General features: G+C 33.0%; 1 protein-coding gene across 9 annotated transcripts in view; it reads left to right on the forward strand.

The window, feature by feature from the left end:
• The window catches only part of Dmd (dystrophin), a 2,040,854-nt gene that overhangs the window by 589,773 nt on the left and 1,431,073 nt on the right, over nucleotides 1–20,008 (forward strand). For all 9 annotated transcript variants that reach the window (XM_070040660.1, XM_070040663.1, XM_070040664.1 and 6 more), the window contains one exon: nucleotides 18,515–18,703. In XM_070040660.1, the coding sequence (XP_069896761.1) occupies nucleotides 18,515–18,703 (189 nt within the window). The remainder of the gene's footprint in view (nucleotides 1–18,514; nucleotides 18,704–20,008) is intronic.

Consider the following 20,008-nt stretch of genomic DNA (forward strand, 5'->3'; position numbering starts at 1 on the left):
AAATATGTTGAATGGGATGATAAAGGGCACATAATTTTCTCTTTTAATATTTAGCTCTGAACACTGATACTCACAAGACAATATGTTGGAAATGATCTGTACAACTTGGGGGGAGTGATGGGGGAAGGAAAGAGGGAGAAAAATGAGGGAAGGGGTAACAAGTTTGACAAGAAATGTACTTATTACCTTACTTATGTAACTGTAACTCCTCTGTACATCACCTTGACAACAAAAATAAATAATATTTAGCTCTCATTCATTATTGCCAATATACAAATTAGTATTTGAAGTCCTTTGTATTCACTACCTAAAAAACATAACAAAATTTAAAAAGGTTTTTGAGACATGCATTCACTTTCTCCTTTTACCATTGTAAAGTAACATTCATTCCTCTTACACTCTTATTTCTCTGGCAGCTGGTTGGTCTCATTTACAGATTCTCCCCCATCAACACATATTCCTAGTAAACAAGGTTCAGTTTTTTCATTAATTTTCTTAATAATTCCCATCAACTACCATTGATAGATTGATGCATCTCAAATGTTTACCTCAAATCAGAATTGTCCAGTAAATTCTAATCTTCATTAAAATTCTTTATTGTTATTATAAAGGTAATATACAGAGGGGTTACAGTTACGTAAGTCAGGTAATGAGTACAATTCTTTTTGAACAGTGTCACCTCTTTCCTCATTTTCTCCATTTTTCCCTTCCAACCGCTCCCCCCAGTGAATTCTAAAGTTCATTTTTAACATAGTATCTACTGAACATCACTGCTGTATTTGTTCACCCTTTGATCCCACCATTTCTGTGCTTCCCCATACTTCCCCCAAAACAGATTAATTTACATACAAAAAGTACAGACAAAAATTACATAAAGCAAAACAATGACAAAGGAGAACGGAAATAAACAAGAAGCAAAATAACATAAAACTCTTGTTTCCATTTCTTGTAGTTCATATCAATAAACATTTAATATGAGCATTTGCCCATATCTTTTGAGCCTTTGTGATCCACGCCTAAGAATATATTCCTTTGGTCTCACTATGTGAGTGTTTATAGTCCTGTATAATTTGTCATGTCCAAGTATAATGTTTTTTGTCTTTTGACATCCGGTGTAAACTTTACTTGTAGATTTATAGGCACTTCCTAGTTACAATGAATGAGGGAAACCATGAAACCTTTGTTTCTTTGGGTTTGGCTTACTTCACTTAATAAGTTTTTCCAAGTCTTTCTATTTCATTATGAATGGTATATTTTTAGTTATATAAAGGAGTTTCAGTTCAACAAGTCAGATTACGCATCTTGAACAATGTCACTCTAAATTCTAATCTTTGACATAGAGCCAAGCTAAACACTTCTGGTTAGTTCAAATATGACCTCTTCAAAAGTGAACAGATTAATCACCAAGTCAGCTTCATCAACAGTTCTTTATATTTCTGTTAATGTTAAATGTATCCTTTCAAATGTATCCTTTCACACTGGCATCAACGTTTCTATCTTTCTCACATTCCATGTTTTGATCAGAAAACTATGCATACCAAGTCTATAATACATGCTCTTTATTAATGACATGATCATTTCTCATCATTTTCTTTGTTCCTACCATCATCTCTGCTCTGAATTACTAGGGTGACTTTTAAACTGGCCTTCCTGCATTAGCTCTTGCTTTAGCTACAATCCATTTATTCTGCTAGATGGTCCTCTTACACAATAAGTCATATCTCACAACTCTTCTGCTGAAAACTGTCCAATGGTTTGCCACTCATTCAGAATTAAATGCAGTTATATGGTTTTATAAGTCCAAATGTAACCAGTTCACTACAGTGAAAGAGGTCTATTTTATGTCTCTGCCTAGAATACATTAACTCCATTTATTCATATGGCTATCTTACCTATTATCTACTCTTTAAAAAACTTTTTCAATGATATTTTCCCTAACTATCCTAATTAAATCCCCATTATGTTCTTTACTGGCAATTTCTATTCCATGCTTTACTTTGTATTTCTCTGTAACATTTACCACCTTCTGATTTTCATATTCATTTGCTCCAATATGCTTTATACAATATAATTACCTTCATAAAAACATCAATTTTTTGTCTGTTTTCTATATGGTCATTATCACCATTACCTAGGAGAGTGTCTGGCTCTTCATAATTTCTTGATAAATAATTATTGAGTAAACACTAATTTTAATAAGCAAAAGAACACAATTGCATTAGTTAAATAGTTTTTTGTAAAAAATAAATAAGGTAGGAAATATTACATGTAAATTCTACTAGGTATAATGGTAGGATGTGTTGAATGTCAGTTCTGATCGTTGTTCTTCTATCTGGCAAATCTCCAGTTATAAAACAATTTTCTGCCAAATTATCTATTTGAAATTCTCATAATAAAATTGCTTCTAGGTAGAAAAATACACATTTGCAATTGGTGAGGAATATCTTACATGCTATATTAAAAGCAAACTATTAACGGATACGCCACATTGTTGATTTCCTATTTAAGTTGCATTATTTCTGAGTAATGGATAAAAAATAACTTATTTTATTTTATAACTGATTTTCTTATTTCTTTTCAAAGCAAAGATTTGTGTGTATGAGAGAGAGAGAGAGAGAGAGTATTTGTGTATCATTGTGCTGTTTGCATCAAATACATGGAAAGTATATTAAACAAAAACTTTCTAGTTGATCTCATTTATGGTACAAACTCTTTCCTCACAGATATACTATTTCACATCATAAATTTTTCTTGTGGATACTGGTGTTTGATTGCCTGTCTTCACATTGAAAAAGTGGTCAATGTATTGGCAATGAGTATTATATACTACTTATTGGCATGTGATCTCTCTAAAGATTAAATGAAAAGGGGCTTTGAGTTCTGTAGGATGCAAAATACACCAGTCAATTTAGTCAGTACTTATAAAACAAAATAGAGAAAATAAATCAGTCAATGCAAATTGTCATCATATATCTTTGAACATCACATTTTGGTTAATTTTTTTTTTTTAGCACTTTCAAATGCTTTGTTAGATCTGCTGCTGACAAGGAGCAAATTTATTTGTTTAGAATTTCCTGCAGCCTTTCTTTCTTTCCTTAGCCTTAACTTTCTTATTGATGTGCTAATGAGCTGTGAAAAGGCCAGTAGAAGAGAAATAAGACCTCAGATAATCTATACTCTGATAAACTGCTCCCATGATAATTGGCAGTTTATGGTTTTTCTAGGATAGTGGAAGAAATAAGCAATGTTGGCCAAGTATAATGGAACAACCCATGTTAATAGAATGAAAGAAGTTTACAAGGCAATCACAATCCTTTCAAACAAATGTCATGTGTGTACCTTCAGGCCTAGGCCCAATTTGATTATCTGAAAAGCGTTATAGGTCAGATTGTTCTGTCTCAAAATTTATAAATCACAAGATTTTCAGAATACTTGTGACTATTACTCTTCCACTGTAAATGAATTTCCTTTTCCTGATTATAGTTTACACTAATCTGGCCAAATCCATGCCTTCCTTTCCTTTTCTGTTTAATTTGCATGAAGATAGCTATATGTTAAAAGTTTCAAATGCTGTCATACTTTAATATCCAAAGTTTACCATATTGTTTTAATTTATGAATGTAACAACAATTTTATTGTTTTCCCAGCACAAAGTAAAATAAAGCCACTATATAATGGTATTTTTTGTGTACTGGTACTGATAGCTATATGCTAAAAGTTTCAAATGCTGTCATATTTTAATATCCAAAGTTTACCATATTGTTTTAATGTATGAGTGTGAAAACAATTTTATTGTTTTCCAACACAAAGTAAAATAAAGCCACTATATAATGGTATTTTTTGTGTGCTGGTACTGGGGATTGGACTCACTCAAGACTTTATATTCTGGTTTGTTTTTTCACTAGTCTCTTGCTCTACCATTTGAGCCACATCTCCACTTCTAGCTTCTTGGTGGGAAATCTGAGATAACAGTCTCAGGGACTTTTCTGTCCCAAGTAGTTTTGAACTGGGATCCTCACATCTAAGTTTCTTAACTAGCTAGATTTAAAGGCCTGAGGTACCAGCACATGGCTATAAAATAAATTTAAAAATAAATGAGCTATTAATTTACAAGAAAATTTCAAAGATTACAAAAATAAGGAATAAAGAATTGGCTTACTAGACTACATTCTGAAAGTATGGTGAAGCTTTACTTTTAAGCATTTTGTTGTCTATCTTGTTATAAGAATAAAGTATTTTAGTGCAGGGTGATATATAAGGTTCTAGCTTTAGTTTTCTACATGTAGTTAACCAATTTTGCCAGCACCATTTACTGAAGAGGCTGTCTTTCTTCCATTCTATTTTTTTAGCTCCCTTATCAAAGATTAGATGGCTATAGGGCTGTAGGTTAATTTCTGGGTTTTCAATTCTATTCCATTGGTCCTGAGGTCGGTTCATCCAGGAAGTAGTTCTCCAGGAAGTCACAGAGATGGGGGTCTGTGAGACAGAAAGCCAGGGATGAAGATCAAAAATGGTTTGATTCAAGTATCCTTTAGGGCCAGGACATTTTCTATGGCTTCTAGAGTTTTACTCCACTCCTCTTGAGAAGGCTTCTGCTAGTCCAAGGGTCTAGAGAAGCACAGCTTCCAAGCTGCTTCTGTATCTTAGGGAGTCATTGGCCACCCTTACCCTTCTCAGCAGCCATCTCAGAGAAGTACCACACAACCTCCAGAGATACATAATCATGATTGCAATTGTAGCCTAGAGAGAGGAATGTGTACAAGGTCTGCAGATACAAATTGACTAGGTGATTCATGGCAGCCTCCCCCTCAGTGGAGTAATTCTGGTGAATTTTAAAAGTCATAGTCTTTGATCCATACAGAGGTAATCTCTCTCTCTCTCTCTCTCTCTCTCTCTCTCTCTCTCTCTCTCTCTCTCTCTCTCTCTCTCTCTCTCTCTCTCTCTCTCTCTCTCTCTCTCTCTCTCTCTCTCTCACACACACACACACACACACACACACCGGTTTTAGAAGCAACAGACAACAAGAAGATAAGATTCAGAGCTTGTGACTAGAGAGATTTGGTGCTCAAAATTCCCAAGGATAGTTCCATTCATAAATTGTTGAAGCAAGAGACAGATTTTCGGGACTTCTACATGCACTACTTTCTATTAGGTATATAAGCTGATATATATGACTTTTTTGTGTGTGAAACTCAGGGCCTGGGTGCTGACTCTGAGCTTTTAGCTCAAAGCTGGCACTCTACCCCGTGGGCCACAGCTCCACTTCTGGTTTTCTGGTTTATTACAGATAACATACTCATAGACTTTCCTGCCCTGGCTGCCTTCAAACAAGCATCCTTATATCTCAACCTCCTGAGTAGCAAGGATTACAGGTGTGAGCCACTGGAGCTCAGCATAATATATCCCATTTTAAACATTTTCTGTCAGTCTCCTTTGCAGCTTTCTTCTGTTTTCCTACTCTTGACTCTACTCCCTCTTTTTCTCCCCATAATATCTTTTCATTTTTATGTCATGATTCTGTAGTGATTCCTCCTAGTTCTTAGTCCAAATAACCTTTGAGTCTTTTACTACAGAGTGTGATAAGAAATTTTACAAGAGATAGAAACTCATCAAATGTTTCATACATTTATCACTATCCAATTCCATGAGGTTTTGTACATCATTTACATTGTCTGCACTATAGATTAAAATCCTTATCTATGGGGTCTCAAGATTTCCACCCTGGAGCATGGATACTCCTATTAGATGTACATGAAAAAGATTAAAGTTTCTTATTCCCTTCAGCAATAAGCAAACTGTAACTACATAGGCCTTCTTCATATGTACCTTCACCAACAAATTAAAGGACTTGTATTTATTTTCCTTAAGGCAGAGAACATCATTTGTAGCCTATAATGAAATCTTCCTAAAATTTGATCACATTATCTGTTAGAAATGGCAAGCTCTGAAGTTCTTAACCAGAGAATGTCTTTCGCTGAAAAGAATGTAGAAATAAACAGCTCACTGAATAAAGGAACATTTGCAATAAATACAATATATTATTTCTCTTCTCTGCTCAAGTAGGAAAAGATGATTTAATGGACATATTTCCCTTAATCAAATGTCATATTAACACAAAGTAAGAAACATTGTGATATATGATTCATTATTGCTTTCAACAAGTCTCTACATGCCAGATGCTGAGCAAGATAAGCTAATCCTCAACTCCTATGGGGCTTGCCTTCATTACACCTGAGGTTTTTCTAAAGTTTTTACTACACCATCATTGTGGGACTGAGGAAAGGATACAAAAGTATATTTAAAATTCTAGATAAAACTCACATAATGTACTAATATATGTGAAAGGTATGATCCAGATGACTGTTATATTTTACGGAAGTTTGATTTAAATATTTGCTTTGAGGGAATTTATCTGTTTACCAAAAATTGTCTTAGTTCATATGAAAAATTTTATAACCTAAAATCTAATTGAACCAAACTCCTCTTAGATGTTGTTACTTCTAATTTCTCTATTCTCTGTTATGCTAAATACAACTGATGAGGCATGAAAATAATGTTATGAAGTTTCAGTGGGAAAGGTTGATGCTACAGATTCAAAACCTCTGTTTTTTGACCTAAATCTTTACAAGAACCATAATTTAGTACCAGCTTGTCTATTCTCATTTGTATACTAGAAATCTGAGAGTAACTTGACAAAGCATATGCTATTGGGACATTCTAAAATCTGAATTTGATTAGTATTATCTAACTCACATGTGTGACAGATATTAAGATCTTTGATTACACACACTGATTTTTTATGCTCTGATGCCATTCCAACATAATTATTTACAGAGATGAGGTGGGGCAGGAGAGGTTTTAGAGGAATGTGATCCACTAGGATCATTTGTGAAGGGAAAAGTTAGAGAGAAATATGATAATCAATAATGAAATACTTTTGAGTCTCTGCAGAATTAGATTGAATGTGAGAAGTAATTAAATTACATGTTCAACAGAATGCAAATGCTAACATGAGGGTCAAAATGGAACCTGTGTTTTATAAGTAAAGCTTTACTGGAAACCATCCATGTTTATTCATTTATGAATTATTGGTGGTTGCTTTTGTGTTACAATGTACAATGACAGGACTAAATAAATATAATTGACCTGTAGTGGTTAGCAAAGTTGAAGCTTTTTGTCTGGCCCATTATAGTAAAGCTCTATGGAAATTGGAATATATATTGGGAATAATATGGTTTCCCACTGAAATATGAAGTAAAGATGCTAGACATAATAGAAAAATAAATTTGTATATCATTGAGATTCCATTCTTTTATTTCTGATTTTTAAATATAGACATGTTCAATAAATAAAGCATAAGTAACACATTATAAAATATAATTTGGGAAATAAAGCAAGCTTTTTTAAGTGGTCACATGAAATGCATAATAATCAGTTTCCTTCATAATACACTATTGAATGCTTTGTTTAGGTTATAGCAAACTTTAGAGACAAAAGTCATTTTGGAGGGATATTATGTAAGTAGATAACAATTGGTTTGCATTAATTATACATATTCCATGTATTTTGCTAAGTGAATATCATTTGTCTGAAGCAATTTAATACTGAATTCTTTTAAAAAATATGAATGACTTTATAAGTGAATGATTAAATAAGACGTTATTTTTACATTAGGCTTTTGGATTGAGGAAAATACATTTTTAGAAATGTTTTGTCTTCCTAAATATGGTGTCACTACATTAATGTAAAGTTACTGTTTAAAAAAACCCAACACTCAAATATTGACATTATAATGATTGAAATACACCAAGAAGTGTATATAGCTATTGTGTCTATTTTTCTTTTCTGTACTGTACAAATCTCATGATACTCTTATGTTTTCATGATGAGAAGAAATCATTTAAATTTATTGAGGACCCATTTTTCCCAGTGTCCATAATAGATGTGATTTCAGTTCCTTTATCATAGAAACAGACCCATTTCTAGAATCATTATGGTGATTGTCTGAGTTAATGTGTACAAAGAAATTACTGAACTGTTTTTGTTACTATAGTTCTGTAGCATAATTTGAAGCTTTGCTCTTTTCACTCAGGATTGCTTTGGCTTCATTTTTTATTTCTAAATGAATTTTAGAATTGCTTTTTCTATTTCTGTGAAAAATGACATTGAATTGTGAATTTTTGTGGAGATTGCATCTCATGATTGATCTTGGTACTGAAGCACTTTTCACATTATTAATTCAGCCCATCCATGATCATAGGAACATTTTCCATGTTCTTGTTGTATTTTCTAATTTTACTTCAGTGTTTCAGAGCTTTTACTACAGAGGTCTTTCACCTCCTTACTAAGATTTATTCCTAAATATTAATTTTGAGGCTCTTGTGAATAGAATTGTTTTAGTGATTTTTTCCTCAGCATTTTATTATTGGTACATAAATGACTACTTTTTTTTTCCTTTTTTCTTTTTTTAAGAGCATTAGATTTTTTTATTGTCATGGGGATGTACATAGGGGCTACAGTTACATAAGTAAAGTAATAAGTACATTTCTTGTCAAAGTTGTTATCTTTTCCTTTATTTTCTCCTATTTTCCCTCTGGCCAAACCCCTCCCCACAAGTTGTACAGATCATTTCTAACATATTGTCATGTGAATATTGCTGTTGCATTGATTCCCCTCCATGTCCTTTGTCTCACCATTGTGTTGTTCCTCTTCCCTTCCTTAATTCAGATAACTGTATATACCATAGCATTCCCTTTTGGCCACATCCCTTCCAGCATCTATTGTTATTAGTTTTCTTGATTAGAGCCATTCTGACTGGGGTGAGTTATACTCTCAAAGTTGTTTTGATTTGCATTATTTTATGGCCGGAGATTTTGAGCATTTCTTCATATAAGACTACTAATTTTTGTGTGCTGATTTTATATCCTGTTGCTTTGGCAAAAGTATTTATCTGATCTAATAGCTTTTGGAGGAATCTTTAGGATCTTTATAACAGGATTATTTCATTTGCAAATAGGGATAATTTGACTTTGTCCTTTCCTATTTATTTTATCTTTTCTTTTCTTTTCTTTTCTTTTCTTTGGTTTTCTTTATTGAGCTAGCTAAATTTCTGTCACTAAATTGAATAGGAATGGGAAAAGTACACACCCTTACCTGATTCCTGATTTTAGTGAAAATATTTTCAGTATTTCCCTATTTATCATGATGTTGTTTGTAAGCTTACCACATATAGGATTTACTATGCTTAAGTATGTTCCCTTTATTTCTAATTTCTCAAAGCCTTTATTTATTTATTTATTTATTTATGGTCATGGGAGCTGAACTCTGCCTGGGCTCTGAACCTTAGCTCTTCAGCTCAAGGCACTCTACCACTTGAGCCACAGTGCCACTTCTGGCTTTTTCTGCTTATGTGGTGCTGAGGAATCAAACCCAGGGCCTCATGCATGCAAGGCAAGCACTCTACCACTGAGTCAACTTCCCAGCCCATTCTCAAGGCCTTTATTATGAAGCAATTCTGAATCTGATCAGAAGTATTTTCTTCATCTATTGAGATTATCATGTGATTTTTATCTTCTATTCTTTTATGTTATATATGATTTGTTTGTGTTGAATCATCCTTGAATCCCTCTAATGAAACCAACTAGGTCGTGAGTGTAATCTTTTTAGTTTTGGAGCTTGAACTAAGGGCCTGGCCTCTGTCCCTAAGCTTTTATGCTCAAGGCTAGTGCTCTATCACCTTAGCCACCTCCACTTTCAGTTTTGTGGTAGATAATTGGAGATAAGAGTCTAGGACTTTCCTGTCTTGGTTGGCTTTGAAGCACAATCCTCAGATCTCAGTTTCTTGAGTAGCTAGTATTATAGAAGTAAGCCACCAGTGCTGGGCTAATGGTGTAAGCTTTTTAATGTATTGTTGAATTCAGTTTGTGAGTATTTTACTGAGAAGTTTGGGATTTATGTTTATCAGGAAATTGGTCTATATTTTTGGGTCATCTTTATCTGATTTTAGCAGCAGGATAATAACACTTTCATAGAATGGATCTGATTATATTCCTAAACTGGGAATCATTCATCACCACCTAATAAATTTTGTTAAGAATCTATGGTGCTCTAAGAAACATATATTTATTGTAAAGTGTTAATTTAATAAGATAAAAATATTTCATATTTTGACACTAGAATATGAGAATTAATATGCAGTAAAGAAATTTTTAGTCAGGAATATACAAATAAAAGGACTGTAATCCAGTATATGCATGCATACTCCAGAGTGGCTTCTGGTATGCCTGAAGAATAAGAAAAGGTTGAGGTTTTAATGGGGAATGGGAAAATTAACTTAATGGGTTTTGAAAGAAAGTTTATTGGCCTTACTATGTATGCAACTGACAGAGATGGTAAGTTCTAAAAATACAAAGTGCATACAGTTAATACATAAAAGTAGTCCTAAAGCCAGGTGCCAGTAGCTCATGCCTGTAATCTTAGCTACTCAGAAGGCTGAGATCTGAGGATGATAGTTCAAAGGCAGCCCTGGCAGGAAAGTCCCTGAGTCTCTTATTTCCCATCAACCACTCAGAAACCCGGAAGTGGCAGTGTGGTAGAGTGATAGCCTTGAGCTGAAGAGTAGAGAGAGAGCATTAGTCCCAGAGTTCAAACCCCATATCCAAAAGAAAAAAAAAGTAGCCTTCAAGACTGTTTCTTTGGCTTAGACTTGGTAAAAAATACATGACACAATGGCTGGGATGGGGTTTAGTGGAAGAGTGTTTGCCTACCGTGCATGAGACCCTGACATAAATTCCTTGGCACCACATTTTTAAAAAATCATTAAATAAATCATTTTTTAAAAAAAACAAGTGTTCTTGTACTAATAGAGGATCTTGTTTGAGTAGTAAACTTGGCTATGTCTTCCTTTAGAAAGCGTTAGCTTTATTCTTGCTCAGGTTCCTCTGTTTTAGTAATGAAGTGTCTATGTCTTTTTGTTAGCCTTTCTTCAATATAGTATCAGTGTCTGTGACTAGCAAGCATAATTTTGAAAAATGTACTTGATTTCTTATTCATCAATATAATAGAGTTTACATATTTTCTTAGCAGTTTGAAAATTACTTATTTGGATTTTGTAGAATTGACAAAAATGTATATACATTTACATATATGTATATTTACAATTTTGGTGAATTTTATTAGGATATTTTATAATGGTATTTTACATATTTTAAATTCACTTTATTCAATAAAATAGATTTGTCAAATTAGGATAAAGACTTGTATTTTGTGAGCTAAACAATTTGGCTTCAAACCTAGAACAATTATTCTGTGACCTTTGGCAAGTTACTTTTCTATTCTCATTTCCTCATTCTCCTCATTTCTATTCTCATTTCCTCATTTCCTGATGTATTGCAGAAAAAAGAATTAAAACCAACAATGATATAATGCACATTAAATGGTTATCAAATTCACCAATACTAAAATCCCAATAGATAATGGCATCTGTTCTGATATTGTGCTTGCTATTATATATCTTGTAGTTGTTGTGATTGTTGTTTTAATAGTGTAACAGCAAGCCATATTGTTTTTTCTTTTCCTAAATCCTCATTAGGCCTTAACTTCAAACTGAATTTCAGGCCCAAGCAATATTAAAAATTACCTTCTTAATGACATCATAGATTGAATGTCATGTACAGTGTTGCATGATGGATTAATTTCTCATAAATCACCTCTGTAATCATTTTTCGTACTTTGAATAATACCCTGGTTTACATGTTCCATCTCTGAGGAAATGCAGTGGAACTGTGGCAAGAATATTTCCAGATACTAATTCCTGGTTCCCCTGTACTGCACTTCTGTTATTTAGTAAAAGAGCCACTTGGTTATCCCTCTGTAATCCTTTAGCTCAGAAATAATCTTTCAGTAAGGGATAAAAAGATTATAGAACACACCAAAAATTCATCATTCATGCATTGACTTAGATTCTATAAAAAGAAGTATGACATGTTTAAATGAACTAAGAATGAAAAAATCAAATATATTTCATACATTTATATATTCAAAAACAAGAACACTGTTTTATCCAGGTTAAATCTCATATCTCATTTTAAGGCTGAATTTGTGAAACTTGCCAATTCTTGGCTGCAGTACGGAATTTCATTAGTACTATAAAACTATTCCATGAAATCTTAGGCTTTCTGGAAACATTCAGCTATCTTTTGAGTTGCTTTTTTGGGTTTGCTGGATTACTGGTTTCATATGTGTATGTACTCAGTTGATGACTTACTTCTGTTTGAATTGCCAAAATTAAGCTCCCCAAAAAACTCATGGCTCATCCTACTGCTTCCTAATAAAAATTGTTTACCCTTTCAGTGAACGTTGGATGCCTAAATTCAGATATTGCATATCATTTCTTAAAATTAAGAATGAACCCACCATTATATATTCATTGTCTCGCACAGTCTTTGCAGCAATCCTATGGACATATAGCTTTATAATCCTTATTTTGCAGATGAAGAAATAGAGACAGATTTTGAATAACTTACCTAAAATAAGACATATAGTAAACTGGGATTTTTTTAAATGTTTATGTATGGAGTCAAGGATATGGCTTTATATTTTATTGAGATGCAATGAAAATAATACTGGATATTTTTTATGGCTAGAAGTTGTCACTAAAAATGCATTTCCTGAGGTTATTTTGGACAATGTGTTACTAAAATGGGGAGTTATTCATTCCTTCTCCTTTATGTGTGACTGATATTCTCAAAGAATATTGGTGGCAATACCTCCTCCTTTGTCACACAAGAGGACAGCAATTAAACACTCAAAATGTGTGTATGGATAACATTGCATAAATTTTAGGTTCGCTGATTTTTAAAACAATGAGAATTTTTTCACCTCCCTTATCGAAGATTAGATGGCTATAGGTCTCTGAGTTCATTTCTGGGTTTTCGATTCTATTCCATTGGTCCTGAGGTTTGTTCTTGTGCCAATACCAAGATGTTTTGATTATTATGGCTTTGTAGTAGAGTTTGAAATTTGGTATTGATATTTCTCCAGCACTGTTCTTTCTGTTAAGGATCATTTTTGCTATTCGGGGTCTTTTATTGTTCCATATGAATTTTTGGATTGACTCTTCTATTTCCTTGAAGAATGAGGTTGGAATATTGATAGGTATGGCATTGAATTTGTAGATAGCCTTGGGAAGTATTGCCATTTTCATGATGTTAATTCTTCTAGTCCAGGAACATGGGAGTTCTGTTTAAGACAAGCAGAAATGGTCAGATAAGTTGATGTTATGCGAAATGAACCCCATGATAAGGACTCAAATGTTTTTTTTCTTTCTTGCTATTGTTTCTAACATATTTATAAGATGATTTCCTTGTTGCTTTGTATGTCCCTCCCCTATGGTATAGCCCCTGCTTTCATTGTATTTGATGTTGGTATAATTTGTAGAGGGGAAGGGAAAAACAAATTGTTTAAATAGGGATACAGGTGGACCCATTGCATCAATGAGATGTACAAGTCGTTATGTCGAAAAACGAACTTTACAACTTTGGCTGGGGGGTGGGGGTGGGGGTGGAAGATGGGAAGGATGGGAAGGGGAAACAAAGGAGGAGGCAACAATGTTTGATAAGAAATGTACTCATTCCTTGCTCATGTAATTGTAACCCCTCTGTACGGTATTTTCACAATAATAAAATGGGAATTACATCATCTATCCATTATTATGCTTTTCTCATTATTATTTGCCCATTGTAATGTAGAAAACCATAATCTATGCTAATAAAGATAGGGTTAAAGCATCAGGAAAAAAAGAGTTCCTGTTTGTGATACTGGTATCTCTATTTAGAAAATTATTGGTTTCAATCTTTTTTAAATATTATTTTATTGTAAAGTTGCTATACAGAGAAGTTACATTTACATGAGTAAGGTACATTTCTCATTGAACATTGTTCTACTCCATTGTTGTTGTTCCTCTATCTCTTTCCTCCCCCCATTTGTGCAGAGATCTGCAAAAATCAAAGCTCAGGATTCCTAGAAAACTTGCTTTGATGCAAGGGCATATAGAAACTAGTCACAAGCTTAGATATGAAATTCTGTGATGATAAAAGTATATTTGGGCATGCTGAAATAGGAAATATAGCCTTCTCTAAATTCTTATATTTCCAGATCTTCTGTAAGAGATGTTTTATTAAAAGCACTCTTTTAATTCTAATAGTTTATTGAAAATATGCAATGGTGCAATTCAAGAAAATTTCATCCTTTCTGAGTTCTGTTTCATTGGAAATCATTTCCAGTTGCATTTCATGAACTCCACAAAAAGCTAATCTTGACCAAGAACAAATATACATTAATATGTATTTAGACATATATATATATATTGTATGTCAAATTGAAATTAAGATTAAAATAGAACTTATTAGGAGTGTTGACTGATATTTTTAAAAATAATTGTTAAATTTAAAATATTTCTAGTCACAACCCACTGAAATGAAAACCAGTTATCTGCACAAAGACTTATTCATGGCACAGAAGAAACTTTTATCATATTATACCTTATTGTACATGCATCTATATGAATATATAACAGGATATGATATGTCTAGTTTAATTTATAGTTATTAATAACTAAATGTGTATATAATTTTATGAAGTTTACCCTTAATAAAATTTAGCTTTAAGTAGACTTCTTTACAATGTTTCGCCTTATATGAATGTCCTTAGAAAAATCCACTAAGACTTATAATTTAAGAGCTTTAGATTATACTTTCAATGCCTATATGTATGATATGCTTTTAATTTGTTCCCTAAAAATTAAGCTGATTTAAATATAAATATATCATCCAGTGTTTAATATTTTAATTCAATTGGCCTAATGGTAGAGTACAGTATTTTGTCACTTAAATAATATCTTGAATATTTCATCAGTTGGAGAAGATCACATGAACATTATATTTTTAATAATTTTGTCAGAACCCGTAAATAGGTTCCAGATTGAGGTTTTGATTTCACAAAGCTGACAAAAATAATTGATGTTTGTTCTTATGAGTTTTGGGGGTCTTAGCATAATCTTATTTTTGAAGTTAGTGTTATTATAATTTTATATATGAGTGAACCAAGACTTTTGTCATGTTAAATAATTTCCCTATAGTCACAGGACTTCAGAGTCAAGATTCAAGCACCAACTCTTTGCCTCTAATACCCCTGTGATTAACAACTACATTTTAATGCACGTAATAAATCTCCCATCTCTTCTCACCTACAGCCTATGGAAAGCACAATGTTCAGATCTGGATTTTTACATATATGCAGGGCTGGCTATATAATTTGTGGATCCCAGTTAAAAAATGAAACAAAGAATCATTTGATCATAGAGTAAGAAAAAGTATGTCAAATTTATTAACATAAAATAATTTGTCCCATGGTCTCTTTCATAACCTGTCACAATCTGATTTTCTTTTAGCATTATACTGAATAAATAAAATTGTAAACAAAGAACTAGCACAGATTTTATTGTTCATTTTTATATTGTACAAAAAAGTTGTGAATGGAAATATGAATGTTTACTCTATGCAAAATCACCAGATTATAGAATCTGCATGACCTTTCTATTAGTTGCATATATCTTCCCTTTTGTAATGTTTTAAAATTATCTTTTAGTAGTTGTACAAAGGAGGTGCCATTTGAGAAAACAGTTTATGAATATATTGCATCTTGATTATTATTACCCATTCAATAGTCTCACCTCTCCTTTCCTTACTTTTCTTAATTTTTTGGTATATACAATTCTTGGTTGCAATAGTTTCTCCCTTGCCCCTTTCATTCGTCAACCTTTCTCCCCTTGACCTCACCCCCTCCCCTTTGTATGTATCCTTTTCCTGGTGCTGATTTTGTTGAGCTGTGGTCTAGTCTTTATAAAATATTATGTTATTTGAGCTCTTCACAGAGTCTAATATGCTTCAGTTAGTTCATTTGTAACAACTTGCATACCTCTCAACATTTTTACTTATAGATTTATAGGTACATTCTGTCTACTACAAATGAGGGAAAGCAAGTTGCATATATTTTTGTTCTTACCATTATGTGGAAATATGCATCATATTTGTCTTACTTGATAAGTTTCACTTGATAAGTTTATTTTCTACCAATTCATTTCCCTTTCAGCTTTTCGATAAGGTAAAACTGAAATCGAAAAGGAACTGTGAGCTGCTCTAACATTTCTTTCTGTGTCAATAATTTTAACATAAATCATTGACTAAGTCAGGATTGTGGAACAAGTAATAAAGGGTATGATAAGGTTTCTTGGTCATCAAAATTCATTAGAATTGCTTTTTTTTCCTGTATGTATAATGAAAAGTATAATCACCTAGATCTCCTGGTGTATTCATTTAATCAATTATAGTTGAAATCTTTTTATATTTCATATATATATTAAATTTACCAGAACTCTGTACTCCTGTTAATTGACAACATAAGATAGAGACACACATTGTGTACCTATGTTCTTTCTTCATGTTAATACTTTGTTTCTCTTGGACTTCACTTATGAGAACCAACTATAAAGAGGAACTTAAATAAGATTTCAAAATGATAACTGTGGGTAAAGAAACACAGGTGAGTTCTGAGCCAAATGAGTGAACATGTTGCAGAATACAAAGTTGGGCTTTTACCTATGTATATCTCTCAGGTTACCTTTTTGAAACTTTTCTTAGTTCTTAAAATGATGCATGTTATTTATAGGTATGCTGAAATACAGAAACAAGATATTCAATGAAACTTGATCAAATCCTGAAGACCTGTAGAAATTGTCTTCACTTTGGTTTTTACGTGAACAGCCCTCTCAGATACTTAGGTCCTGTCTGACATATTTGAAGAAGTGGATTTTCATTTATCAAGATAGCATAGTTTTGCCAGCTCTTTGTAAACAGCAGAGGTGTATATCACTTGATGAAAAGATCACACTAAAAATTCTCCCTGTGTTTTGTCATCTAAAAGAATGTAATAGTTAAAAATTTGACAGCATTAATATTTTAAGATCAGATTGAGCAAAATTATCAGATGAGAAAAATTAAGTTAGTGCTATTAGATCAGTGAGTTATAGCACATTATTCTGTTAGATTGGAAATAAGGCAGTCACAATGGAGAGCTATTAAAAACTGAGTTTTCTCTAAGCAAGATCATGAAATCTTTTAACTTTTCATTTATCCATTCTGCCCTTTTGTTTCCTTTGCAAAACCATGTCTGTTAGGATCCAGTGTTTGCTTGTAATATTTTGGGTACATAGTGGGACTCAATATTACTGCAATAATTTTGCTCTGCTTAAATCTATTTCAAGTTTGTCTGTGTCCCTCATTCTGTATCAAATCCCCTTTGAATATGGTCTTCAGGAATTCTGAAGTCCAGAAGTTTACCGTCGGTTCCCTTGACACAACGAAACTTAATGTAGACTTCCTTAATTATTCAATGTTTTTCCTTGATAATTGCCCTAACACTGAAGCAGCAGCATGTAGATTATCCTCAAGTATTTCTCCCGTCACTTGATAGTACTGGTTGTAGAGAAGGTGAATCTGCCAACACATGGAAGTTTAGAGGTTGAAAATGAGTGTTATAGACTACTCTGCAAAGGAATCCTTTCACAATGTTTCTTCAAGTAAAGGCCTTGCTTCTTCTAATATACCTTTGAGCTAGATAGTAGATTAAGGTTTATGAGATTAGTTTTGTGATAACCTTTTAGCAATTTTTTGCATACATAGCCTGCAGCTTCTTTTTAGAGTTATGGATGTCTTGCATCTTTTATTGTTCTTGTTTTTACAGTCCTACCAAAATGTCTAAGAAAACTCTGAGTTCTCACCTGTTAATTAAATTGGGTAGAGAGCAATACATATTTTACTTCTCTTAAGAAAACATCTGGAGATTCATTTAATTCACTTCTGGCAATACATGTTTAATTTATTCCAGTGATTATATTGTTAGAAAATTAAGACATGCCTTCAAGGTATTCTTTTTTTTAAATTTATCATCACTCTATCTACCCACACACTTATTTTCTCACTGATAACTTCAGTGATCTATAAAGTTTTGGGAAATATTTTATTAATTATGCCCTCTTGGGAAAAAAACATTTTCTTAAAAGCCATTGAAAGAATATGTAAATTTAAATTCAATAATGCATACGTAAAGGATTGTAAATATGAACTGAGAAAGTAACCTATGTATGAGATTACATAGCATATAAAATTCTGCTAATGAGACAATATAGTGTTTTACCCTATAGCAATCTAGAAGAACATTAATAAAATGTTAATTTGGTATAGATTCTAGCTTTTAACTGTCATTTGAGAATTTGTTTTGTGTCTTTGTGAAGATGTTAAAATGCAGGGCCACTATTCTGTGTCTGCTGTTCATGTCTCTGATAATGCATGTGGGCATTTCTAGCATTTTAAATATTTCATTTGATTTATCATTTAATGTACTGGAACAGTCTGCTATGACACTAATTGTATAACACCCAATTTGTTTTATTGTTCAGCATTTGGAAGCTCCTGAAGACAAGTCATTTGGCAGTTCATTGACAGAGACTGAAGTAAGCCTGGACAGCTACCAAACAGCTTTAGAAGAAGTACTCTCATGGCTTCTTTCTGCAGAGGATGCACTGCAAGCTCAAGGAGGAATTTCAAATGATGTAGAAGAAGTGAAAGAGCAATTTCATACTCATGAGGTAAAAAGCAACATTAAAATTTCTGAAATTAAGCTAATGAATTATAATGCCAAGTTTTCTTATTTTTTCAGTGGTTCTTCAAGAGACTTACATTTTGAACATTTACTTTACATTTTGAGAAAGAAACAAAAAATATGTGCTTGGGGTATTTATAACCAGTGTTCCAAGTTGTTCTTTGGAGAACAGCCCTCCAAAGTGCTGAGATGTGGGTTGCCAATGGCTCCTGGAAGAAGACAAAAGCCCAGTTTCCTTGCTTTGTGTTAGGTCCAAGCCAAGACATGGTTTCTAATTATACTCCAGTGGACTGTGTGACCCGCAGTGGAAAAATTTTCCTGAGATCACCTCCTTGCGTAGATTCTTCTCTTTCCCTGTTGCCTTTCCTAATTTTTTACTTTCCCTTTCTCCTGCAAGTCTTGTTAGGATTTGTTCCTTAAAAATCGTGTCTACTGTAATCCTTCTCTTATGGTCTGCTTTTCCAGAATGTATCCTGAAATAATAACTTTGCTTAATTCCTGTTTAGTATGACATAGTTTCCTGAAAGAAAAATTAAATGAAGCAACCCAATTAATAAATAAGCTAGTGATTAAAGAGAGATTTCTCAAAGGAAGTAAAAATGGCCAACAGACACATGAAGAAATGATGGACATTTCTGGCCATAAAGGAAATATAAATCAAAACTAACACTGAGATTCTACCTCACCCCAGTTAGAAAGACCACAATCAAGAAAACAAACAACAAATGCTAGAGAGGATGTGGCTGAAAGGGAACAATACTACACTATTAGTGGGAATGTAAGATTGTTCAACTACTCTGGAAAGCAATATGGAGGTTCCTCTAAAAGCTAAATGTAGAGATTCCCTATGACCTAGCAATTCCACTCTTGGACATTTATTTAATAGGACACAAACAAGGTTACAGGAAAGCCACAAGCACAATTATATACATGACCAAGATATAAAATCAACCCTGATGACGCTCAATGGATGAATTTGGATCAAGTAAATATGGTATATGTACACAATGGAATTTTACTCATCTATTAGAAATAATGATATTGTATCATTAGTAAGGAAATGGAAAGACTTGGAAATAATTATTAAAGTAAGCCCAGGCCCAGAGAAACATAGGTTGTGTGGTTTCCCTCATTTGTGGTGATGGAATGTACATATAAATTTATAATAAACATGTAGAACAATATGCAAGTGGTTCCAAGTGAATTGGCTCAAGTATAGTAGACTATGTGGATCTCAAGGCCCAACAAAATAAACACCAGGAAATGAGTATGAGCAAGAGGTGGGATCAAG

The sequence above is a fragment of the Dipodomys merriami genome, unplaced genomic scaffold (assembly GCF_024711535.1).
Source record: "Dipodomys merriami isolate MVZ:Mamm:240054 unplaced genomic scaffold, mDipMer1.0.p SCAF_3, whole genome shotgun sequence".
NCBI classification, from domain to species: domain Eukaryota; kingdom Metazoa; phylum Chordata; class Mammalia; order Rodentia; family Heteromyidae; genus Dipodomys; species Dipodomys merriami.